The sequence below is a fragment of the Dermacentor variabilis genome, chromosome 10 (genome assembly GCF_050947875.1).
Source record: "Dermacentor variabilis isolate Ectoservices chromosome 10, ASM5094787v1, whole genome shotgun sequence".
Classification (NCBI taxonomy): domain Eukaryota; kingdom Metazoa; phylum Arthropoda; class Arachnida; order Ixodida; family Ixodidae; genus Dermacentor; species Dermacentor variabilis.
Window position 1 is genome coordinate 36,793,881 of NC_134577.1, and position 26,756 is coordinate 36,820,636.

Sequence of the window (26,756 nt, forward strand, 5' to 3'; positions counted from 1 at the left end):
GTGTCTGATGTCCAGTTACTAATGAGCGCTTACACTCCCGCAGCATAATTAATAAATGAATAATAAAAGAAATGAACTCTCGTGTAGTTTTCCCCGGATACTTGAAGAAGACGCCGACCAACAATTATTCGTATTTTTTAAAAATCGACGTTTCGAAGCCCGACCGGCCATTTCTTCAGGGGTGAGATGACCTGACGCGTAGCAGTGCTTGTCTGCGTGCTTACTTTTTTTTTCTTTTTCTCTCTCTTTGATTCAGTTGTACCCAACCAGGCATTTAACTGCTGAATGTTAACCTTTGATTATACAAAACAGTTTTGCAGAGAAGGCCTGTCCTTGAGTTCCCTGATATATATCTGCGCCTGAATTGAATAGTAAAGTACACTTTTTTAAACTATGACATAGCAGCGTCACGTGACCAGTGCAACAAGTGGATAGCGTAATTTTAATAGCTGCGCTACTATAATTCTGCCTCGTCTACACTATCCGAACTTTGTTTCGCGGAATACTTAACAAATATCAGCTTCCATGCGATTCTGTACAGCGTCTAAGAAAAAAATATTCAGGGGAATAAAAATACTTTATAACACATGTGTACCGATGCGAAAGTTTACCTCAGTGTGTTACAAATTTATAAGGGGCAGCATTTTTTTTTTCATTTGTAAGGTTTCTCGGAATGAAAAAGATGGTAAATCTAAATATAATAAAAGCCCTTAGAAAGAAAGCGTCAGTCCTATCTCGCCTCTCAGTCCCGAGTTCACTTCGTAAAGCAGGTTTTAATGAACACCCGCCCCGCTCGCCCACCGGTACCATTTCTTTTTTTCCTCAGAAGCATAATCAGACTAGCGGAGAGCGCGCGCATCAAGGCACCGTAAATCAGATTGAGGCGCGCCCTTCCTGCCGAGATAACATCGACATGGAAGAAAGACCAAGAAAAAAAAAAGGTGACGCCGGAATTCTTCGCAGGGGGATTGTGAGCTCATTATGCGCTAAGTTACTTAACTGCGGCACTCCAATCGAATCTTCCTAACATATATATGTTAGGAACGCCTCCCTGGCCTCTCTGCTGAGCCGAATGCAGCGGAAAAGAACGTTGCGGCCGCTTGGTTTTGTCGTCGTTCGGGTAGAGCAAACCGGGTGCTCTTCTGGCTGCCTTTCCTGTCCTCGCTTTCTCTCTCTCTTGCAGCCGAGCTTACTGCTCGTTTCCTTGTGTCAGCGGTATACGCAACGTGATGCGCACTTATCTAATGTGTGAAACTGATGCTTGCCCCCCCCCCCTTCTTGGCGGTGCTCAGCTAAGAATCCGCCCAGTAAGTTCAAATGTCGTTGTTTTGATGTCAGAACTGTCTGGTCGTAACAACGCTTTTTTTTTTGTGACACTTTCCGCACCTCTCCCCTGTAACCTAATTACTCTCTTTCTTTCTTTTTTTTTTCTTTTTCTTTACAGATGGTGGCGCCTTACTCAATTCGGAGGAATCTGGCTGATTAGGAACCCGAGGCGTGACCACGGCACCCGCATCGGCTGAACCTCCTTTGTCGTGCTGAGATCGCCCAGAATTATGGTAATACGTCTCGGCTCATTCGTCCTCGACGTTCGTTCGTTCGTTCATTCATTCATTCATTCATTCATTCATTCATTCATCCATTATTTATTTATTTATTTATTTATTTATTTATTTATTTATTTATTTATTTCTCTCTCCCTTCCTTTCTTTTTTGTACTGTAGGTTCCCATAACAGCGCCGTGGCCGTTGTAATGGTGCACTGAAAAAAAATTAAGATAACTATCCAGAAGTACAACTTTCTATATGCCACGTCATTGTGTCTGCTTGCTAAAACCCACGAATTATTATTATCCTATTTATAGAATATTATTATTATATAAAATAAAGCGCCAATTGATTCGCTTGAATAAAGTATATTGCCGCCTATTCGCTATTCCTTTCAAGGGATCAGTGTATGTATAAACTGTTCATGTAGGCGTGAACCGTACCTATCCAGAAAAACAAATCTAAATCCTGCTGCATTATATTCGCGGCAATTATTTGTATTAGTTAGCCAAATGAATATTTTGGTGTATATATTTCAATCATGGCGTCCGAGTGTCATTCACCGCGTTCATGCCACGCTTGACGTCTGATTGTTTTGTTTCATTTTTTTAGATGTGCATATAAGTACACGCTATAAATTTTCTATGTTATTTTTTTTCTTTCTCTTTCTTTTTCTACGCTTTGAGTATTGTGCCACTTTTGGGGGAGACGAGAGGGAGAACGAAAACTAGACTTTTTTGGGCATTCTATAAAAAAAGCGTGAATTTTATATTCTCGATTCTCCGCCGCTACATGAACAAAAACTGTTTCCCCGAAGTGTGAAGTACTGGCACAGATAGTTTTAATCTATTAATTAATGGACGATTATCCGAATTAACACGTCCATACCCTATGCAACTTAGTGCGAATTATTCCAGTTTTTGCATCAGAGAACTGAAAGAAGCTAAAGCTTTAGCTACGCTAGATATAAAACAAACGCAAAACCAATTATGGAATAGTGTTAATGAATTCGTAAACTTCAGCCTTTACTACTGAGTGTAAATGAACCTCGATCTCCACCTATTGTTTTAGGAAGCAATCAAAATTCTACTTTCTGGACCTTATTTTATTTTTATATGTTTTTTTTTTCAGTTTCCTTTTTTTTTCGGTTCTGTGCATACGTCAGTGTAATTGTACCTGATCAGTTTCCGCTGGTGTATTCACTGTTTTTGCTCCTTAAGGTATTTGCAAAGCATTCAGCTCTTAAAAAAAGTGCAGTGTAAATTTTTCATACCTCCTTTTGTGCGCCTCAATGTTTAGAACACACTGAAGCTAACCGCGTTCCTGGGGCTCGTGTTTGTAGGGGCCTGGTCGGTTGTCTCACATCGACAAGTTACGCATCAGCACTCCAACAATCACGTGCATTCATAGTTTTCGTTAGTCAGCTAACAAACAGACTTTGTCGAGCTAGACATGGGTAATCTTGCAGTTTTTTTTGCAAATTTCGTACATCGACCGTGTTTAGAAGAATGATATCTGAAAGATTACACTGTGTAGAGCATCGACCCTTAAGCTCAGAGTCTATATGACTATGTGGTGAAGGCGAAGATTGTGTTACGCGGAGTGGCGGTTTGCGTAGCCAGGCCTCGTACGTTTATCGGCGCTTAACGCAGTTGCTCGACGCTTGAGCCATGAATTACGCACAGCCGCGAACAGTATAAGAGAGAACAAGGAATTCGTGTTTAAGCAAAGGATACTCGTAGCCCTGACGTGTTGATACGTAAGAAGCAACTTTCTCATGGACACTTAGCCTCACTGAGCACATTTACGTTGTGCATGTACATTTACCCTCTACATCCTGTTGTAAGCAATTCGTTTGTGCCGCTTCATGTTGCTCAAGAGAGTACAGTCACTAAGGCGCAGGAATATAACACAACACTTAAACATGTATACACTCTGATGTTCTGACGCGTAAGGCCCATCTAGAAGTACATCTCTCCTTTTGGTTTTGGGGCACAAAACCAAAAGCTCCCCACACGTATTTTCCTTTGTGCGCGAGGCTAAACGTGCGCTTGAAAGGCGCTTGCGCTTTTCTGCCCCGAAAGTGAGTAAATAAGTAATCTCTAAAACAATTATCCCAAAGGTCATCGGGCGGAGATGCAAAGCCTACCGCAAACCAAATCAAGTGCCGACACCACTTATTCCGACAAGACCTATTCAAAGCATCGTGAGAGGCTCACTGCTACGTCCCGGCTCTGTACTGTTCTGGGTGTCGCATTAGATGGCCTGCGTAATTCTTAGCAACAGGGAGCTAAAGGGGGGGACGCCTCAGCTCACCCGCTGCGGCGGCGCAGTGGCTGTGACCTTCCACTGTTGAGCCCGAGGTGGCGGGTTCCATACCCAAACGCGGTGGCTGCGTTTCGATGTGGACGAAAGGCACGGACGCTCGTGTAACGTTTAGATATAAGTGCACGTAAAGAACTTCGGGTGGTGAAAATTATACCGAAGCCCTACATTGCACGGAGTCTCGCTTGCCCCCAGTGTTGCTTAGGGAGGTTAAAGCCCATGAATCAATCAATCAATGAATCAACGAATTAATTAAGCCTCAGACAGCAGAAACAATTTCGACATGGGTACTTGTATTTACCAGCGCCCCGACAAATACAAGCCCACTTTTCGAAACGCCGGCTCCATGCTGAGGCTTCCCTCATTCGTCCGCTGCCGATCACATCAAGTGTCCATCTTGGATTGGATTGCATTGGAGTGGATATCCTTATTCGATGACGTGTCCGTCTCCCAGTGAACACTTTGTCTTGTTTCGACTACGAATGCTTTCTCGAGACACACGCACGCTCGCCTGTCTGTGTGAGCACTTCCGTTTCGCTGTAACTGTCCCGTTCCCTTGTTCACCTCCCCATCTCTTCTGGTGCAGCCTTGTGCGCCTGGTGCGCGTCAGCATGACCAACAAGGACAACTACAAGATTGCCGACGCTGACGCCCTGTACGACCCCGTCGACCTGTACATCGACTCGACGCCCCCGTGCGACCAGAACCGGCTCTCACCGCGGCACGCGGTCTTCCCCAGGGGTACGTGCCCCCAAACATATTTTCCCTTTAATATGTTTCGCAGGTGTCTAGACAAAGCAAAGTCGAAGTTACATTCGCCTGAAAAAAAAAGGGAGGGCGGGGGGGGGGGGGGGGGCGGGAGGGGGGCGGTGAGCTAGTGTTTGTTCTGCGATTAAGAGAGTAAAGTCGGCCTAAAAAGTGACCCGTATTCTCGTTTGTCTGCCACACTGTACGAACAAACGAATAGCAAAAGAAACTGATAATAGAAATGGCCAAAGATACATGAACGCGGTAGAAGAGCAGCGTCAAACTTTCTGGAGGACAGACACCTATGTGCCGTCTCTAGAAGGATGAACAGGAGGCCACTCCTGGGAAAGGTTCAAAACGGCGGAACTGAAGCTAGCGGCATCACTGACAGGACCACCGGTGAACAGGGACGAGATTGCGTGGTCTGGTTCCTGTCTGGTGAACTTGGCGAAGAAACGGCGAAATAACCCGAGCGCATTTCACCACGTCTGAACGCTTCGTTCTTATCTGTCTTTAGGGGTCTCGTGTATCAACGAGCACACAGAAAATATCCTAAATAAAGAAGATATCTTTTTTGGCTAAGGTGAAGCAGGAGGGAAAGAAAGAGATGAAAACACAGGTAGATTAGCCAGTGTATATACCGGCTGGCCACTCCTGTGTTGAGAAAAAGGGCAGAGGTGAAGGTGATACCTAAGATTAGGCGGACTTTTGAATAAGGTGAGGTGAATCGTGTTGTACTAACAGGGCGTAATTAATCACCATTGCATCACTCTCGCTTTATATTAAAAAGCTAGGAGTTTACTCAGGCGCCTAATTAAGTTCATATTGTTGGTGAATTAGCTCGTTTGCCATTGTTGCTGTGGACGCAACACCCTTATTCACAGATGCACGAACACAAAAATAGACAAAACAAAAGCGCAGAACGTTGTCTTCAGGTGGTGTTACTTTATGTGACGTTACTCGAATCCGTGATAACTCATGCGCCCGCAACCAACCTCTGCACGCTCGCAAGGCGTGTAATGAAATAACCTTACAAACATTTTGCAACGTTAGACTCGCATACCTCGTTACTTTAGTCTGTTACCTGAATTCCCAACGATGCATCTGTCCGTAACCTCTTGCTAAAGGTGCAGTAAATATAACAAACAGCTCTATGCGAAATGCTAACCGTTCCAGATGTTCACATTGCTGAATGTAGAAACTTAATAATTTCCTATCTGGTATTAAGCAAATCCCCCTTCTCCACCTCCTAACGCTAATACAGAGATATCTTTTTCTTTCTCAACATGAAAACAAGTGGTCTTTATCAAGCAAGTTGAAATATTTTTAACGGTGCCTCGTCAAGCAATTAGAAGACAATTCAGCAGGGACACGAAAATAGCGCCAGTCATCACGAAATGTGACGCACCGTGAAAACACGGATCAAAAAAGTGGTGCTGCCGCCAATAGCAATGATCATTATGGTCGCTATTAATGGCACCATGTGGCGTTCTGTACTTGCGGCCTCCTTACGAGTCGACCTGGTGTGCGTGCGAAAACCGAGTTGCATTTTTCTCAAAACATCGCTGCGACGCCTCTTCACCCATTGTATTGCACCATTTCGACGTCATTTCGTTACGGCGGCTTTCCCTTGGTATTGGTCGTTTAGCAGCAAAACAAGCTTTACAGGGCAAACCAAAAACCATATTTTAAGAGGCAACCGAGTCTAGTGCAGATATAGATTCTCAAGAAGGGTATGAATGCGAAAAAACGGATCGAGCTGGTTCCGTGCGGGTCGGCCTCGCAACGCATGGAAGCAGGAAAACGGGCGACGGCCACGCGACGCGCTTTTAAAGATCGCCGTTCGCCCACCGCTATTCAATAATGCGTTTCCTCAAATCGTTTCGCCAGGCTTCCCAGCTATCGTACCCAGCACCCACGTAGAACGACCTGGGCGTTCTTTAAGTGATCACCGAGCAGCAAACCATTCCCCGAGGCCATCGCTCGACGTGGCCCGTGAGCTAAGCACGTGTAGGACGCCATTGTCGTCCTGACCCGAATATTTTTTTTTTTTTACACGAAACTTTTCAGAAAACGAGATTTGCCGCTGGAGAAAACATTCGGCATTCCAAGCGCACTGCTTCTCTTCTCAGTTCTTTACAATCGAGCACTAGCTACAGCATATCCGCCTCATTTTCACCCGAATGTAACTAATAGTACGAATACAAAGTATTATTGCGCAGGTTTTGTACGTGAAAGTTCGTTCCATTCAGTTACACTACCAAATTTTCCATCGAGTTTAACAGGAGAACTGTGAACCAAGGCGTGTCACTGCAAATTGATTATGGCCACCTGGGTGTTCTGTAACGTGCCCCGAATGCACGGTACACGGAAGCGTTTTCGCATTTCGTTCTCATTGAAATGCTGCTGCCGCAGCCGGCATTTGATCCCGCAACCTCGGGCTTGGCAATTCGCGCTTTTAAACAACCTTTGTCACACGAATCAATCACACGAGCAAATCGAGGCTCGAAAAAAAAAGAAATCAAAATCACCGGACTATAAGCTAAGCGTTGCTCGCCAATCCCCTTTAATGGCACGTGCAGCAGATTTTTGCTGGTCCTCAACCCCTTTAATGGTATTGAAAGATGTAAACGAGGGGACGCCGTTCGTACCCCGAAACTTGAAACTGAATAACACCCGCGGCTACGCAGTAACTAGTCAAGCACGCATACCTCGTCCGTGAGAACGCTGCAACCTGTGCTTCTCCCGCTCGAAGCATTGAGACCAAACATAGCGCCCCCCCTTCCTCAAGGCGTGAGAAAGCGTCAGACGGCGGCGGCGATTCAAATTATTTCGGACGCCTTTCGCTACCTTCGCAGCTCCCCATCGCCTTTTCCTCCATTCCCTCAGTCATCTACCCGGGTCCCTGGCCCGTTCCACAAATACCGCCGTCTACGCAGGCATCTATTTGGGAAAGTTCAGCTGCCTACGTCACGGGCTTGTTTGCCGTGCTACATTGCAATCCGCTAGCGCTCGCTCCAACAGTGTCTTCGCGTCTCGGTTCCTGGAAGCAACCGGCGCGGGACGATGCGACGGCGTTGCAGACATGCTCAGAGGTGTTTACGCACGACAGCGACGCAACTGTAAGATGACGTCATCGGACGATTCTCGTAGACGCTGCGAATAGCGCAGTCACGTTAGTTCGTTCTTGCTGTTCTTTTTTCTTGATCAAGCTCGGGGTTTCGCGCTTCGCGATATGATCACGAGGCGCGTCGTAGTGGGGAACTCCGGCATACCTTCGACCACCCTGGGGTTCTTTAACGTGTACCCAAATGCACGGCACACGGGTGTTTTTTTTTTTTTTTCATTTTGAGCACATCTAAATATAGGCGCCGCGGCCGCGATTCGATCCCGCGCCCTCGAGCTTAGCAGCGCAACGTCGAAGCCGTTGCGCCACCACGGCGGGCTGTTCTTTTCTTCGGGAGCACCCTTAGTAAATCCCGTGCTTTTCACATTGCTTGATTCAAGGCGCTCTGTTTCCAGTGGGGACGGGGGCAATGGCGCAGAGTGCTTCTATCAGGGAAGAAGGTGCTGTTATCAGACTGCACCACACTTGGTTCGGTTGGTCCCAGCATGACATCTTGGTCAAGGTCCGAGCCAGACGACGTCGAAACGTCCGGGGAGCCGTTCTATAGTTAAACCACCACGCATATGAGTTTTGGACTTTCTCGTGTAATACAGCAGGGACGAAGGTGATAAGATAGGCAACGCGTGGAAGCCTGCTCTAACTCGCTTCAAACTGAAAGCGAATCTTGATCTGCGTAGAAAGTTTCTGAGAGGAGAAGAATACTGAAAGCTAGCCGGCGTGAATAACTTCGCTTATGTATGACGGCCATCGCTCCGCTCAGGCACCGCCTTTGAACGCGTCTAGTGTTGGTGACAGTATAGGGGGTTCCAACAAGCACGGACGCGATTACAAGTAAAAGGAACGGACAAGACAACGCTGGACACCAGCGTTGCCCTGTCCGTTCCTTTTACTTGTGCTCTCGTCCGTACTTGCTGGAACCCCCTATACGTTCACCGTGCACCAACTGGCCCAGCAAACCACACTACTAGTGTTGGTTGTAGCGGCGATAAAAGTGGGGGCGAGTTATCTCTGCGGCTCTAGATAACGCTAACGGGAAAGATGAGCAAGCTTGCAGTAGAAGTTGGACTCTTCGTAGACACGACAGTGTGGCCGCCTAACCGCCCATCCGCTTCACATAAAGAGCTTGCGAATCATGCCAACTCGACATGCGTTCAGCAGCTCGGAGTCGCTCGTAAACATCAGGTTGTAGTATACGCTGACTTGCTTACATTAACCATTTAATTCACGGCGTTTTGATATGGAGACGCAGCTTACTGCGTCTCCATATCAAAACTGGTGAACGTTCCCATTGGTGGATACAAGTAAATATGTTAAACAAAGTTCTCACGGTAATTGTAACGCCCTGTTGATCAAAAAGAATGCCATAAGTTACTTTTGTACGTAAAGTTATGCGAAATAATAGTATTTTTAGAAGTGCAATGCCAGGCTTGACGAGAAATAAGACTTGTTGCTATATATATCACTGCCGTTAATTAGTTGTGTTGTATCAGATCTTATTGTATATATATATATATATATATATATATATATATATATATATATATATATATATATATATATATATATATATATATATATATATATATATATATATATAGCGTCTGAAGGAATCCTCAGTGATAACCAGTGTGTCTGCTTGTAACAAATAGTTCAGGTCTTTTCATAATGTAGCGGATATAACGGATATATTGCGTATATAAGAGGTGAAAATCTGTAATCGTTTTCGTAGTTACTAGGACCAACTTCATGTGGCTTGCACATTCATGATCCATGTCAAAACGATTTTTTCTGCAAACTTCGCACCGTGTTCCCAGAAAAGTGTATAAATTTGGAGGCCTTACAAACGCTCAATCATATTTCATGACTGAAGGAGATAATTTCCCAGTTTCTGACTTCGTTTCCTTCATTTTCATTTTTTTACAGAAATTACAGAAGTCTATTAAAGAATAATAGTTCCAGTGACATATTGGAAGGGAGTGAAAACAAATTTTGACTTGTGCTTACGCTTCCTCCTCTCCCCGACCACAGCTGCCCTCAGCACTGTGCAGGACTTCGTGGAAACCACGATAGTGCTCAGGAAAGAGCGGAACGAGCTTGGAATAAGTATCATGGGGGGCAGTGATACTTACTTGGTAAGTGTGCATTCTCATCGATGCCCCCTCCATATTCCACGATATTCCCAATATGCCGCGTCTCTCTGACAAGAATGCTTGTCACTCTATAAACGCGGCCGAGTGATTTCTTTATCTTCGCAATTTTCGGTCGCAAGTTCAAGCAAAATAAAGTTTTTTTCTTTCTTTTCTCTTTGGGCAAACTCTCTCTCTCTCTCTCTATCTATCTATCTATCTATCTATCTATCTATCTATCTATCTATCTATTTATCTATCTATCTATCTATCTAACTATCTATCTATCTATCTATCTATCTATCTATTTATCTATCTATCTATCTATCTATCTATCTATCTATCTATCTATCTATCTATCTATCTATCTATCTATCTCTCGTTTTGTCTCTCATCAATCTGAACAACGCAGAGAACAGGACTGCGTGAAGACGACAACACGGGCTCGGGATATCGAGCCTTATTATCAGCACTGATATTAGTTAAATGTCAGTAACGGTGTCGTCATATTCTCGCAGTCCTGTTCCTCTGCGGTGTTTGTTTCACTATGTCGGTGTTCGACCAAACAGCCCCAAATTAGCGCTCTTGCCTCTCGCGTTTTGTCCTTCTCGAGCTTTCGCGCCTCCCAAAACGTCGTCATTCATTCGTTACAACAAACTCTGACGACATTTCGAACATCCTGAGCGACGTTTCTTTCTTAACGGGCAGAATGACGCAGAAATATCTGTCATTATATCACTCGTACTGTTGCGATAAGCTTGATGGGAAAACTTCTGTAGAACAGCTGTTGCGCTCGAGTCGATTTCATGCTAATAAGTTCAAAGAGAAAGAGAGAGAGGTAAAACACTTATTGCGTATAAGGCGCAGAGAAGCGCAGGGGCTTTGCGTGCGAGTGGAGTCCCCAGCCTAGAGTCCCATAAACCATGGCCGCCCGGCACTCTCTCCGGACCAGATCGAGCTGGTACTGCGAGTTGAAGCTGGACAGCGAGGCTTCTCAATGTGCTTGTTTAGGGCGACGGTTACGGATGAAGGCTGCGAAGTATTGAACGCGTGTAGATAGATGGGTTTGTCGCAGTCAGAGCATCTGTGTATCTATAGTGCGGGGTATGTGGCTTGGCATAGTGTGAAGTAGTTACAGCATCAAGCTTCTTTGTAAATCAAGTGCATAAAATGGTATTAAAACACCCGTTTCCTTTATTTTTTTTAATGATTGTGCGTTAACAAAGTGCTTCGCAAGCTGTGTGCGCATTCCATTCTCCTAATAAATAGGCTGGCGAAGACCTCTAAAAGACGTATTTGACTACCTAGATTTAAAAGATGTCCACTTAAATTCTCAAATAAACAGTGCCATTGACCAAGTTAGTTAGTTAGTTAGTTAGTTAGTTAGTTAGTTAGTTAGTTAGTTAGTTAGTTAGTTAGTTAGTTAGTTAGTTAGTTAGTTAGTTAGTTAGTTAGTTAGTTAGTTAGTTAGTTAGTTAGTTAGTTAGTTAGTTAGTTAGTTAGTTAGTTAGTTAGTTAGTTAGTTAGTTATAGCGGTTTTTTTTTCATCTTCCTCCTTCCAGGAAGCCATCTGCGTCAGTGAAGTACACAGAGACGGTGTCGCCTACCTGGACGGTCGAATAAAGAAGGGCGACGTCATTCTTGCGGTGAGTGCGGCAAACGCTCTCATTCTGTGATGCTGCATCTCCTGTGATACGCTCTCTGGCTGAAACGTGGCACAACACTGTGCCACGTTTCAGTTCCTGGATTGTGCCTGGTTCAGTGCCTGGTTTAAGTGCCTCGATTGCCGATGAGCATGTCTATATTCAAGATCAATTTTCGGGAAAATTACACAACTCTCAGTCACGCCGTTCGGCGTAGACAACCAAAGTGTCCAGAAGAATGTAGATTTGAAATTTTGTACAGATCCGCACAACGTAATACTTGCGGACGTCGGCATTTAATGGCACGCCCCTCGCTTCAGTACCGACGTCGACTAAGGCGATGATGAGCCGCAGTGGTACGCGAATTGACGATCATTCTTGCAACAGAAGAAAAATGCGCTCACGTACACGACGTCGTATTTGACCCGGTCAAGTAACTTGCGTAAGGCTCCCAAAATTAGCGCGCAGCTAAGAGCAGGGAGGAAAGAAACTGCTTCAATAAAAATAAACTTACGACTTGCCACGTTTGAAATTACCCAAGAGGAGTACTCGTCTGTTTCCCTGCCTTCAGAAGGAAAATAACGTGACGATGTTTTTTGGCAGTTCACTCAATCTTATCAAACTTGGGCAAATTCGAGGACTGACGAGGCTCCTTGCGTGGTTGCGTTGCGGAACGATTGCAATTGGGCCACAGAAGCTGCGAATGAACGGCATAAAACTCGGGCGTAAAACTCACGCTAAAGCCAGCAGCGTGAGGACAGAGCCGAGAAATGTCGTATGGGTACCGAATGATTCGCGCAACTTTTTTTATGCCCGGCAGAAGGCAAATTTCAGAAATAGAGCTGCCTTCTACCTCCTCTCGGAGCCCTCATATCACACTTCTGCTTCCCTCTTCACAGATCTGAGAAATTTGATACTTATCCCTCTCGTAAGGGACACTCAAGTAAAAACAGTCCTTAATGCTTACTTCCACAACAGAAGTATATATTCACGAGAACAGCGAACAATTGGAGGTTTAAGGCGGTATCAGTAAGACCTCAGCTCGGAATAGACAGCAATAAACGACGACCTGGAAATTTTGCACATCCAATGAGAGTAGGCGAACTTTCCTCAAGAGAGAGAGAAAGGGAGAATAATATTGTTACGGTGCATTTGGGCAGGACCGTGCGCGCAAGAGGTAGAGGAAGAGGCAGTGATAGGCCGTCTCCTAGAGCTCTGACCTTTATATCAGCCTGCGCGATTACCACTGACTTTTCCCCATGTAAATAGTTGTAAATACATTTGCGCATCGAGCTTCCTCTTCGTAACATTTGGTGGAGGTGCGTCGCAATATACTTAAATTGCGGCTCAAAGATTGCTTGGAGAAGTGAGTAAGGGCAAGGGAAGACGTAGCAAGTAGGCCTCACTACAAAAGCTTCACATACGGAGCTTCATAGTAAGTGTCTCATTAAGGTTATCCTGCTGCCAGATCTAGTCATTGAAGGAGTTAACCGCATTAGGTTGGTACTTGTCCTGGAAGGTGCTTAGTCCCTCGTATTTTTACTACACAAGGTGATGCACACTTGAAGTTACCTTCCTCACGCATACATAGCATTTGAATAGCGTTGAGAGAGAGAGATAGAGATTAAGTATAATGAAAGGCTGGAGAACGCTACTTGGCATGCTGCTCCAAGCTTTGGGCGAACCTTATGATTTACGCAGTGATTATACAAAAACAAAAATGGCACTTACACCCCCACCCCTCACACACGCACACACACACACACACACGCACACACACACACACACACACACACACACACACACACAAGCGCACTTAAACTGTTCGTAAAGCCTCATTAAGGTCTCTAGTTTTCAAAAAAAAATGTCAAACGTGCTTTCGTTGCGTACAATGCGCAAGCAATGTTTCTCAACGGGTCCAGAATTTACAGCACTTTATAAGCTCGGGTCACGGTACACGTGCACCTCAGCTTTCAGAAATTGTCTGTCAGATGCACAAGGACTGCAGTCACATAACAAACGCTTCTAGTCGTCAGGAACATCGCACAGTGAGAACATCGTCGAGTCCAATAAGAAAAGACTGACTTGCGGAGACGATTGCGGGCGGTCGGGCTCACTGAGCTTCCGACAGGAGACAAGTTTGAAAAATCATCAACTCAGAGCGTTCCGCTCGTCTTATTTATGTAACGCCGTGAAGCAGTCGTAGTTACGTTCCAGCAATGATCGTAGAAGCAACGCTAATATACGGGAAGACAGCGGAGTGGATTAGAAGGCAAACGGAGGTAGCCGATATTCTAGCTGACATTAAGACGAAGAAACGGAGCTGTGCTGGCCTTCTGAGGCGTATAACAGACCAACGACTGTCTATTAGAGCTGCAGAACTGGTTCCAAGGGAATGGAAGCGCAGTCGAGGACTGCAGGGAAATAAAGTGGTGGCAATTGAAGTTAGGAAATCTGCAGGCGAAACTTGGAATCGGCTAGTGCAAGACAAGGGCAATTGGAAAACGCTGGGAGAGGCCTTCGTCAAGGCAGTAGACAAAGAGAGATTATGATCATGATGATCGTGGTGATAGTGGCGCATTGATGCTGCAGGTGAACGAGCTGTCTCTGCGAGACGTGTGCTCGACAGACGCTGTGCGGGCCCTGAGAGAGGCGCCGTCACCGGTGAGGCTCATGGTCCTCAGGGAGAACCCGCAGACTCTCTTCACTACCACAGAGAGTGAGTAAAATGCCCCCCCAATCGAGGGGTCAATAGCATTCCTCAATACCAGTAGACTCACTCAAACTCACTCACAGTCGACTCACTCAAACTCACTGAAGATTTGCTCGAGATTCAGGCCGACCCGCGAGACTGAGTCGGAGTGAGAACAGCTGAGTAAAATTTTGGTGAGGCAGAGTCCGAGTGGAGGCCCGGCCAGGCATAATTCTGGTGCGTTTGAGTTCGAGTGAGCTCGGCTGAGCAGCATTTTGGGCGAGTATGAGTTCGAGAGAGACCTAAGAATATATCTACATATATTGTGGGTGTGTCGGAGTAAGTTCCGTCTACTTTGCCGACTTATGACCCGAGCTATAGATAACCAACTCTAGCCAGTTTAACAAGTACTGTTTCACATCACCATGATAGTGGCATAATGAGCGTGGCGTTGACTATGCTATAGGGCTTCGTCAAAACGGAGTTCACACTGCCTGTCAGAGAACGCGATGCAGTGGGGAGGCTTCTAATCTACTGACGCCTTCGATCACACGAGGCTGATACGACGGAAACCTCGAATAGCGATAGTGTTTCAAGATATGTTAGCTACTCTTAATTTTAGCCGAGTTTCTGGGCGTTTACTATCACATTTGACGAAAAGACCTCCTTGGTAGGCTATAGTGCACAGCGACTCCACGAGGGACCATAGAGGACCTAAGCATTCCGGCATGGACACCGAATTTGCGGGAGGAAAGTGTTGCGTCTCCTACTGACCTTTCTTAAAGGACACCGGTTTGTTCAGGAAGTGGCGACGGTTGTCGGTACTTGCTTAATGTCACTTTTAACTTAGTGTAGCTGGACTGAACAGCGAGGGTGCAAATGACGGAGTGCATACATCGTACCCCTCCGCTACATCTAGTCAACCATTTCATTCCACTTGACAACGTTAGCGGTACGTGACACGCTCACGATACATTTATCTCTTTGGCACGGTTAGCTTCACACAAGGTAAGAGGAGACGCTCGGGCGGAGAAATTGCTTCTCAATGCTAGATGTACCGGTAGCCAACACCACTTACCTCCTCTTTGTAGATAACAGACTTTAATCGCTGTGCACCTCGGCTACGCCTGAAACTGCATTTCCATTTCTGTGTAGCTAATGTTTCTCTCTCTCTCTCTCTCTCTCTCTCTCTCTCTCTCTGTTGCCCTCTTTTTCTACTTTTTTTTCTTCTGACAGAGCCTTCCAAATTCATCACGGTTGAGATGCGAAAAGCAAGCGTCAAGGACCGCTTGGGCATCAGCTTCATACAGAGAACGTGAGTATGCTCCATTCAGCTTGTCAGCCTGACTTTGCCTGAATTTGAAGCGCTGCTGATCGCATACTTGCTTTACAATGAACAGCACAAAAACACGAAGGAAACTTGAAGACCCAATCAGCGATGAGTCTCTCTTGCGTCCTCCCTCTTAAGTGAGTAATACAGTCGGGAATACAGCGGAATCCAGACAACAAACGCGCGGACAGAACCATTCAAGTTGAGAAGTGCCACATCAAAAAGCAAGAGCAGTCAATGCAAAAAAGCAAACGAAACAAAGCATGCAAATGTGAAAAAAACGATAATTCAATGCAGCAAACTTAAAGAGTAATGCAACAAATGCAGATTTTCAGACAGCGATAATATGAATGCAGGAAAAAGTAAATGACGCTTCAAGCCTCAATAGTATGTTAGACCCAGGTTAAGCAACAATTAACGCGTTTGTTAAGTAATAGAAACAGTCATTTATTTCAGCCTTAAAAATAAGTAGTCATAGGTGCGACTAAAAACTTTTGCTTTCATTAGCGACAGCCTTAGTTCTGACGGTTAGATTACCACTACAGACTTCGGCTGACAATACATCCACAAAGCATCTGCAACCTGCCGCAGAAGCCCAGGAACCGTATATACCAGGGCTGTGGCTGACACCTTTAGCATTTATTCTTTCTTTCTTTCTTTCTTTCTTTCTTTCTTTCTTTCTTTCTTTCTTTCTTGTTTCTTTCTTACCTTATATGGGGTGTCCCAGATAACGATATATCCAAGCTGTTCAAAGAAGAAAAGATGAAAAAAAGGTACTGTGAAAGATACGATGGTAAGAGCTACGGCGTTCGGTCATCAGACCTCTGTCGACCAAACACCGCAAATCTGATAATAGTATCTTGCACCGTGATATTTATCTTTTTATTTTTTTTTAAAAGCTTGGCTAACGTTAGCTGGGACACACGGTAGAGATGACACATATCATGAATGTTTCACCACGATTTCTTTTCGTTATTATTTTCTTTCTTTTAGATATTTTCAAAACTACCAGATGATCACTGCAAGCTGCTTACAATTCATCTCCTTGCTTGTTAAAACCAACTAAGTCCCTGTTATTTGGCACATCCTTGGAATAAAGGCGTAGACTGCTGGCTGCTACAGCAGCGATGCAGAAAATCAACACGAGTCAAACAAGGCAACCAACAAAAGTTTCGCTCAGTCACGTCTGACAAGCATTTCTCATTTTGACTAAGACTGTTCTTGCACGATCCTAACGTTGTGTCTTACATTCTTTTCCAGAAATGGACGGGGAGTCTTCATAACGTACATCGTAAGTAGAACTCGAATTTCAGTGAAATTCGATTTGCTAGGTCTTATCTCAAACATCGGTGGAACTCGTCGCGCAGCGAAGAAAGAGCTTCACATAGTACTAAGAGCTTGTTATAGCCGGAAGAGGTTGCCATGATCAAGTCTGTTCAGACTGGCGGATCCGGAAGATGCGTTGAATCTTTATACCGCAATTTAACGTCGTCAAAAGCTCGTTTTCTCGAAGCCTTCCTCAGGGAATACGCGCTGCAGCGATGGCTTGTCATTGTAAAATTTGCAACATAAATACTTTTGTTTTACCACAGACTAGAATAACGCTTTCGCATTCATTGCACCGTCCCTTAGCTTCAAATGTGAAGGAATTTTTACATGGAAGTCACCTCCATTTCCTTCATCATTGTAAAACAAAAGAATGTGCACTTTTGGTAATCGATCACCAGATTTGGATTTAGGTTCTTTCAAATGAAAGAAAAAATTCTAGCGGCCGTTGCGAAACAGATCATTATTTATGTCTTCATTACTGTCAGTCTCTTTCTGTGTCGCTGCATAAATTATAAGCATTACGTTAAAGTACGCATAACTGCGCTCTTGCGCCTCTGTTAGACGGGGACAGGGAGGAAGGTAGTGACAAGGTAAATTTCAGTTAAAGTACAAATATCTGAAACAACACAGACAAAGCACAGACAGAATAAGAACAAAAAAGATACATGCTCAAACAATATGGTACACGGGCGATAGATTACGGAAGATGATCAATACGGAGTCAAAATCAAAACAGCTACAGACTCGCCAAACACTGCGAATGGCAAAGGTCCTACAGATAGTTGTGCAACGAGGGGAAGGGGAAGCAGCGACAATATGGCTTGTTCCGAGGCGCTGCGAGCAATATAATGAAATCGATCGAGGCACGCAGTTTCAGCGTTTCAGTCAAACCGTATGATGGTAGGTTATTCGAATCTCGTAATGTTCGCGGGATAAAATCCTGGGATAAAAATGTATGAGCGACAAATGAAAGCCTTTTGTTTGGCACGTGCCATCACGTCGATAAAAGATTACCAACGGATTTTTAACGAAGTCTTTAGTCTATGACGTGATTAACTACAACATTTATAAAACGTCGCTAGGCGATAGTCTGAAAGAAGTGCGACGGAGTCTTACAGTTCGGCGCGTCCTTTTTAGTTCTCTTGCATTTGAGTAAGTTTGAGGATTGAGGAAGAAATAATCACGATTGCAGGGCTTCAGCGTCGTAAATTAAGCATGCGTTAAGGGCCCGCAATGGTAGAAGAATGTTGGAGTCTACGGTAAATTAGTGTTAGAAAGCCAACGATTCACAAGCATGTTGTTTGCGTAGGCTTCAATATTAATTAGGTGCTCTATTTAAGAGTGAACCACAGTGTGTATGTTCGTATGTGTCGAATGCAGCCTAAGGTGTTCTTTCTTTTTCTTTCGTTTCCAGCAACCGGGCAGCATCGCTGCCCGGCACGGCCGCCGCGTCATGCAGGGAGACCAGATACTCGAGATCAACGGTCAGAACGTGCGCGAGAGCAACCAGAAGGACGTCGCACAGATGATACACGTGAGCGGCTGACGCATGCCTTACTTAACGCAATTCTCGCGAGAGTGGATCACCAGACAGCCAGGCATTCACCAGAGACTCGATGACCGCAGATCACCAGACACTCGCGGACACTCGCTGTCAAAACGCCGGCGCAAGGAAGCGCGGCAGCAGCAGCGAGCGAAGTGAAGTTCGTGCTGCCTATCGCTTCAACACAAACTAAGCAACGAGAACACAGTGCAGACGAAGCTATCAGCCTTCGGCGCTCCTAGGCTCTGTCCCCATAGCAGGTCGCTTTCAAGAGAGGGCCCGCGACGCCGTGTTCAGCAGCGCCACACGCAGCTACCGCAAAAGCAGAGAGCCCCCCCCCTACCTCTGTCTTGCTCACGATGGAAGACGGCGCGCGAGATCGAGTCACCATCCTCGGCTCACCCTCGCACGCTTTCACTCTCACACACAGCATACGGCGCGCAGTCACGATGTTGTCACACTTGGACTTTGCACGGAACATCACGCCAACGGCGACGGCGACGGCAGAAATGCGATTGCGGTGTCCATATAATTTCTATCGCAATAAAATGCGGCATGGTTAAGCATTTGCACTTCAAGAGCGTATTATTAGCGCAAACAAAATTTCCACTTTTTAATTTTCTCCAATATGTACTCAACAGGGCGGAAAAAAGTTCCCGATTATCTATTTTACTTTACTGCCATTAAACAAAACTTCTTTCAAACATGTGTGTATCAATAACATCGTGTTACTTCATGTGGTCGCACTCAAAGCAATTCAAAGGTTCGACCTCTTCACTACAGATATAGACAAAGGTTCTTCAATGAAATTTGGAGACTACAAAAATACGCCCTGCATTTGCTTAATTTAAACTGGTTCATCACGCCCGTGTTGGTGACTTACAGCCGGGGAACTGTTCTGGGTCAGTTTACCAGAATGGTCTTTACCACTGTACCCAAGAGAATCAGGTTGGTCTTATCTATTTGATACCACATCGCTAAATACTCCGCTGTCTTCAGAATTTCGCTTCGATGGTTTGTTCTGCCTTCATCAGCAAGGCAGCCACTTGCACATAAATATCTGCAAGCTATATTTGCATATTATACCGTTTTAAAGCTCAGTACAAAGCTCAGAAATCATCATCAATCATCATCAAAAATCTTCACGCCGGCAACCTTACAAGGGCGCCACGGCAAAGTGACTTCCATCTGCTTTTAATGGGGGTACGTAAAATCTTATTCCTCGCCAGCTCGGTATTGATGATGATTGATGGTGTTTATTGGCGCAAGGGGCAGCCTGCCTGCTATCATTTTATCGGGCAATTAAACCGCCATGATTGTTCACCGACCGTCGCTTCCGTGTGCTCCATGGCGGATATCCAAAAAATGTGGTCGAAAATTGGGAACAAACTTAGGGACCTTGACACTGTTGACGCAGCTCAGCGGTAGCGTTCCGCTCGTACGCAGCAGCTTAAGCGGGATCGAATCCCTGGACGAAGCGAGATTGTTTCTAATCAGCATGTGGTTCTTATCGGCACATTCGACGGCACGCGTCAGTTCACAAGCCAGGGAGACGCCCATAACAGCTGTCACTACAGTAGAAAATATTTGTATAAACGGTGACGCATTGCGAGTAAACCGAAACTAATTTATTCGCGGTCGGTGACTCCCGAAGCCACGGAGTTTTCGATCGCTTTTAAGAGGACTATAATAAAGGAAACTGCTAAGTCGAGGTAGACTGAAAGATTCGGCTTCTGTAATAGCGAATTCGTCATTTGTAGCGAAACCAGAGCTTTCGTGAACGAGAGAAATGCGCAAATGGAAAATCGAAGTGGCACCACCTGTTGTCAACAATTGTGCCTTTCGTGTGACGTCAGCACTGCCCGATTCACAGTGAACGGCACAGAGGAAGGTCCCGCGAAGACTGCGCCGACTCGTCCGTTTTACGCACGCGCGGTTCCAATTGAGGAGCAGCGACAGCGAGCCTTTCGGCGGCAATTTTTTTCCACGCGACAAAGTGATACCTTGGCAAAAAGAAAAACGCTGGTATAGACTTCTAGACGACTAATCTATCGATCTAGGTAGACCTAGTCTTTTTTTTAGTACCCTTTTAACTTCTAAACCACGACCCCCCCCCCCTCCCCTCATCGGTGCAGAATCTGGACGGTGCCATCGTGCTGCTTCTGGGTCGGGTGCCCACCCTGTACACGGCCATCCAGGAGTGGGCCCGCAAGAAGGCACAACAAAGCCTCCGAACGCGCACCTCCACGTGGTCCTCGTACACTGGAAACAACAAGGAGAAGCTCCAGATACAGAGGCCCAGGTGACACTTCAAAACCCCTATATGGACTCCCCAATCTGATGATACGCTGCCTTCGTAGAGCTTATCGGTGCTCAACTAGGGCAGTGCGGGTTATTAAAGTTACAAGAACTCTGTTAACCTCCTTCACTGGAAATGATATTGGCTCGCAAGCGCGCAAGGTGGAGGAAAAATCGTGAAATGAAAAAAAGAAAATTGTCATCCGCCCGACAGTATCCGAAGCTAAAACCCCTTAATCTCCCAAAGTAGCGCCATTCACTTCCCTCCTCCTCCGCTCGGCGCGGCCTCGACGGTGGCGCCGCCGGTGGTGGGCCTGCCGTAGCAGACGACGGCTAACACGCTACGGGAAGAAATCCGCGGAAAAGCTTGTTCGAGCCCTGCGGAGCAGTTTTCTCAATACGGATGTTGCTTCGTCAGTCGGTAACTGGCCTTAAAAATGTCGTGTTGGAATTGTGGAAGAAATAGAAAAAAGGTCTATTATTCAAGGCGTATTTAAGGCGTAAAGTGCGCGCACGTTGAGAGTTCGTGTTGCTGAAACACGACGCAAGCACGCGGTGTGCTCAAACGCGCGCGTAATTACCAAAGTTTCAGGTTTTGACAGCGTGAAAGTATGTGTACGTGGTTTCGTAGGTTCATTTACGTACCTGCACGATACTTTTGTTCGGCGGGCGCGTGAGAGATTCCGACTGTCTGCGGTCAGCGATGCCTGGCAACAGGCCGCTTCTTTCATTGCGGGGTGCTTTGGTAATCGTGACGATAGATTGTTTTTTTTTTTACATGTACTGCTCCAGGAGGGCACATGTAACGGCTAACGGAGGCCTCTCAAGAGCACGTGACATTACAATAAAGCAGGCGGCGCAGGGAGTGTTCGCATACAAAAATCGGCTGTCCGCATAGCCTATCTTATACTCACTTGGCATGCACAGGCTTCGGCGAGCCCCATCCATCCTTGGTTCTAGCTTTGGTGCTCCCGTTGCAGCTTTGGTGCCCTGGAGTACGAAATAATGACACGTTGTTACAGCTAGTAAATAAGATATATTGAAGAAATACAATCGCGCTGAGGCGCCAACTTCTAAAACAGCGCTAGCGCGCCCGCGCCAGAATTATGAAACGCCAACGAGGAATTTACCGGCCCACGTACGACTCTACGATCAAAGTGCATGTTGAACATCCCCTGGCGACCTAGATAAAGTTATCCGGAGCCATGCACTACGACCTCCATCAGAGCTTTAGTCGCTTCGGGACGTTAAAAACGTTAATCACCACAAACCAAATCAATACATGCGGGCGTACATTCGAAGCTAAAAGACTGCATCCATAAGTCATAGTGAGCCTTGCAAAAGCATCGAGAATGTGCTAACTTCTGGTGGAGCTCAAAACACACCCAGTATAAAGTCGCTTCTATGTCACAGGCGAACTGCAGATGCGTGCACTTTCACCGCAAGACGAAACTACATGAAAGAAAGAGAGCACATTCGAAAAAAAAGTCAACTTCAACGCGCTAAAAACCACGCAGAGCATGAACACATACACTTTTTCGAAGCGGAATGTGTCAACTAGGCTCAAAAGAAGAGGTTGCGAGGAGCCGTGGCACTTACCTCACGAAGCGGTGCGTTCTTTGCCACTTCCTCGAAGGCAACCCGCCCGATCCTGTGAATCCACACTTTTCTTTTTTGCGTTGCGCCCGCCGGATGGCAAAGCAAAAAGCTTTTTGCCCTCGCTGTGTCTGTTGCGGCAACCGAAGGCGCAGCAGCACGGCATCGCAATTAAGTTCTCGGCCCTAACACATTCTATTACGCTAACGCATTCCGTCAGTCCGCCTGCCGTACTTTCGTCGCGCAGGCCCAACAATGGAGTCGGAGCGCGCTGAAAAGAAGGAAATATACAAAAGCGCGGCGGCTGCTCCGCTCTGGAAAGAAAAAAATATACAAAAGCGCGGCGCCTGCTTCCGCGTGACACAGATTGGCCAATGCGGGAGCGGAGGAGGCTGGGGAGACAGGAGGCGTGGAGGAGGAAGCGCCAGGGTCAGCGGGTTGGCGGAAAGATCTAAGAATGGCGCTACTTTTGAAAAATTGAGGGGCTTTATCCGAAGCTGCAAGAAAAACCTATGTTTTTTTTTTTCAGAAAATTAAGATCAACAGTTGAAGCTTCGCCTTCTGTCGGCTGGGTGGCAATTTTTTTTCTTTCCTCTCCTGTCTCTGTGTAAAACTTGGTATGTCGTGGCGAGTTTATTTTGTATCATTCGGTTGGCTCGACTAGTTGATTTCTGTTTACTTGCAGAATGGGCCACTTTGTTTTTGTATATATTGGCAGTAAGAGAACGTTTACGAAATGTGTGTCATCGCCGGAACGATCTGCATGTCACCTCCTGCTATCATTCTTTGATCACTGAACAATTTTTTGCTTGCAGAGATGCCGGCGACGCCAATAGCTTCCAACATTTCCAATTTCACCCAAGCAAATCACTCACTGCGCTCCTCGTAGCCATTGATGCTATTCTTGGTTTAATTGCTGTTGATGTCAACTGCTTGGCGCCTATAGGAGGGGGGGGGGGGCGAATACAGTGTTAGACAACCTGAAACAACAAGTCACGGCATTAAATGCAATCACTCATGTTCCCAGTTATCATTCCAGTCCTATAGCGAATTCAGCAAAAAATAAAAAAACAGGCTAGTCGTCATTGCAAATCAGGCTACAGGGGGGAAAAAAAGACACTTAGACCAAAGCCCACAAGAGGATACACCACACCTTCAAAGACAACTTCCTTTTAAAGTGTTCTGTATATAATTTTCATGCATTTAAATTGCACCTCAACCTCATCTGTTTTATTTGCTTTTTTTTTTTTTTTCCAGGCGAGAGTGCTCGCGTGTATGTGCTCTGTCTCTGTATTTCCTTCTTAACCTTCTACCTCCTCATCTCCTACCTTTCTGGTGTAGGGTAGCACACCAATTTATTTTTCTGCTATATCTCCCTCTTTCTCTTTTACTTCATTCTTTCTTTTCGTTTTATTGCTATTACATAACACTCCCTGTCACGATGCTAGCCGTGGAGTATTGCAGCGGCTTCTTGCAACTTAGTGAGTTGAAATGTTATTGCTAGTTTCAGAGTTTCAGTTCTTGGCAACTTTGGGGACATGGCTGGCGGTTTGGGTCGGCTAGTACTGCATTTAGACTGAACTCCTCTGAGCAAAAGTATACGCACGAGAGTTTCTGCGATAAAGACAATTTTTAAAATTCTCCTCTTATGAACGTAGTAACGTGAAAGAGAGGACCGCTTTCAAAACTTGGCATCGTGAAATTTTCCAGTGCACTGGTTAATTTCAGTTTGTGGACCCGAATTGAAAATAAATTGTTTTCGGCGAGCCCGTGGTCCGTTTATTTAAGCTCACGACCGCACATCAGCGCTTCACACGACAAGCAACAAAGGCCAAGTTTGGTTTTCCGTTCTTGTACCTCCCTGTTTGCTTCGCTATATACAGTAAAATATTCAAGGAAATAGCGCGTGAAAAAGACAAGGACGAAAGGAAGACGTGACACACACAGGCGCTGCGTCTTCCTGTCACGTCTTCCTTTCGCCCTTGTCTTTTTCACGCAATATAAACCTCACGATGTCATACCAACAAGCCCAAATCACTGCATTACATCAAGGAAATAGTCCTTTTTTTTCATTTTCTGATCCACGCGTCACAGCGCCGCCTCAGATTATAGATATGCATATTGTATCACGTGACAACAACGCATACATGTGTGCTTTCCCCTGCCAACAGCCTTCCCCTGAGCAGCGAGAGTTACGTGGTGAGCCTGGGCAACTGCGTCACCTCCATGCTGGTGGCCACCAGCTCCCCGAGCGGACCGGCCTCCCGGTCGAGGGAAGTGAGCCCGAGCTCCTCGCTGCGCCGTTCCCGGCTCAGCATCGTCGCCGAAGACGTGCGGCCCTCGGGCGGAGTCGCCCGGACTACGTCACTGGACGACGCCACGTCGCCCAGTGCTTCCGGTGTGCCCAGCATCATGGTCACCAGCTGCTGAGAGACGGCGTCCATCGTTGTGCAGACCGGAACCTCGGCGCTTCTTTTGATTCGAGCCAGAAGGACACGAAAGATGCCGTCGGGTAGTCTCGCCTCGGGACTTGGCCGTTGGAGGGTTAGGCGTTTCTTCGAAGCGTGCCTCGCTCCTCGAAGCTGATTGGTGCACCGAGCGCTTGTGGCGACCTCTGTTGGACGATATCTGAAGTAACCCCGGGATCACAAGAGCTCGAGGCCGCGAATATCCGATTCGCTATAGTGAGACTTCGAAAGTGGTGACCTGTGGTGACATTTTTTTTTTCGGTGAACCCCGTGTACAAGGCCGTACAGCGTACCGCGGTAAAAGAAGTGTCCACCGTTAAATATACGGCAGGTGCACTGCCAGATTCGCCTAAGATGCACTAGGGAACACACAAGCGACCGAGGCTTCGCTGCCTCACTTGTGCAACGTTCAGTTTGGGTTGAGAATGCAACGCTATAACGTACGTCGCAGCCGGCGTTTGCTACCCGTTTCGGCAGCTGCAGGCATCGCAGTAGATCACACGATTGCTCGCAGTGTGTCAAGAGCGCACGACCGTTGCAACCAGTGGTGTGCTAAGTGGGTTGGAGCACTCAGTGTAGTGCCAAGACTGACGTGTTGCTTTGTTGTAGCATCGTGCCTTTCCTCACAACAAAGGAAAGGCCGTCGATTCAGCACCGAAGGCATCTGCGTCTCTCCAGAGGTTGATACGGCCGTGCGTTTTTCGATTTAAGTGCTCGAGACGCTCATATCAACAGTGGAAACAGTAAACACTGTTTAAATCCCTTCGATCGCGATCGTGCTACCCTGAAACGCCTGCGAGTCGCAATATTTAAAGAATGTACGGTGTGATAAAGAAAATATCCCGTGCTCACGGAAATCGAAAATTTTTATCAGTATACTAAATATACATGTATCATCAGAACGAAACATACGCAAATCACGCTAATATGCAACATGGCGCTGAACGCCACCAATGAGTTGAAACTACAGTTCTCGAGAGTTCGCTTGCGCATGACCTTATCTGAAAGATTACAAATCAAAAACCATCTGAGTGAGAATTCCTGCTGAGAGTTACCTCAGCAAGAATAGTACGTAACTCCTCAATTCCAAATAGAATGCTGGCCGACAAATTGTCACGAGCACTTTTTTTTAATATGCTCCGAGGTGCACAAGACCAGACTATTCGATATGCTGACTTGTTGAGATCGCAACACCGCGCAAGCTTGCTGTCAAACCAAACCCGCAGTGTTCAATGGTTACGATATTTAAATGTTAACGTTGTGACATGTTCTAACTTGGTTTCGAGGCCTCGTGATCTCTTTTGTAATTTCAGAGGCAGTGAAAAAGTTTTTTTAAATGCTTCGAAGTGCACTCAGCAAGCATTTCCTGCTTCGAGCAAATATTTCGAATGTTTTGTCTGCCGCTGTGTAGAACACTGTTTTGCCGGCGCGTTCGAAGTGATGTGCTCCATTGATGTGTTTGTGGTGGATTTACCAAACGCTATTCGCTTCTGACTGGTTACTCGCACAGGAACGTACGTACACACCGCTATTGCGAAAGGTAGCTAACTTTACTGAGGGAATCCATGTGGAGTAGTTAAAAGCAAGAAGTCTCCGGTTACACCATTTCCCGTTTCTGCTTAGCTGTGCGTAGAGACAAGCGTTTGGCCATTGCTTTTGAGGGCAAATCGTACAGTGCAAAATATACAGTCGATATTTTTGACAGCACCATTTGACGGTATAATCAAAATGAAACACTCAGGCGCCAATGTTAGGCACATCTGCAGAAGTTATGACCAAGCCCTTTCCCCAGCAGAGTCTCGCTGCTATTGTGCGTCAATCTCAGCTGAGTTTTCGGTGCAGATTACTTGGAGGAAGTGACAGCGAAATGGTCGCATTTATGATATAAAGGCCGTAACATTCAATCAGCGGGCCACAACTCGAACGCTTTCTACAAATGCCGAAGTCTGCTTCTACAGCACAATCTTTTAGTTTTCGGTTTATTT

At 46.0% G+C, this 26,756-nt stretch overlaps 1 protein-coding gene across 1 annotated transcript; it reads left to right on the forward strand.

Moving 5' to 3' along the window:
* Positions 1-1,442: 1,442 nt before the first annotated feature.
* On the forward strand, positions 1,443-24,840 carry LOC142559491 (multiple PDZ domain protein-like). The gene is made up of 10 exons (XM_075671082.1): positions 1,443-1,559; positions 4,459-4,619; positions 9,775-9,878; positions 11,435-11,518; positions 14,108-14,234; positions 15,444-15,522; positions 16,798-16,828; positions 18,281-18,400; positions 20,545-20,711; positions 24,475-24,840. The coding sequence occupies exons 2-10, from the start codon at positions 4,484-4,486 to the stop codon at positions 24,731-24,733; spliced, it is 1,107 nt and encodes a 368-aa protein (XP_075527197.1). The 5' UTR covers positions 1,443-1,559; positions 4,459-4,483; the 3' UTR covers positions 24,734-24,840.
* Positions 24,841-26,756: the final 1,916 nt, after the last annotated feature.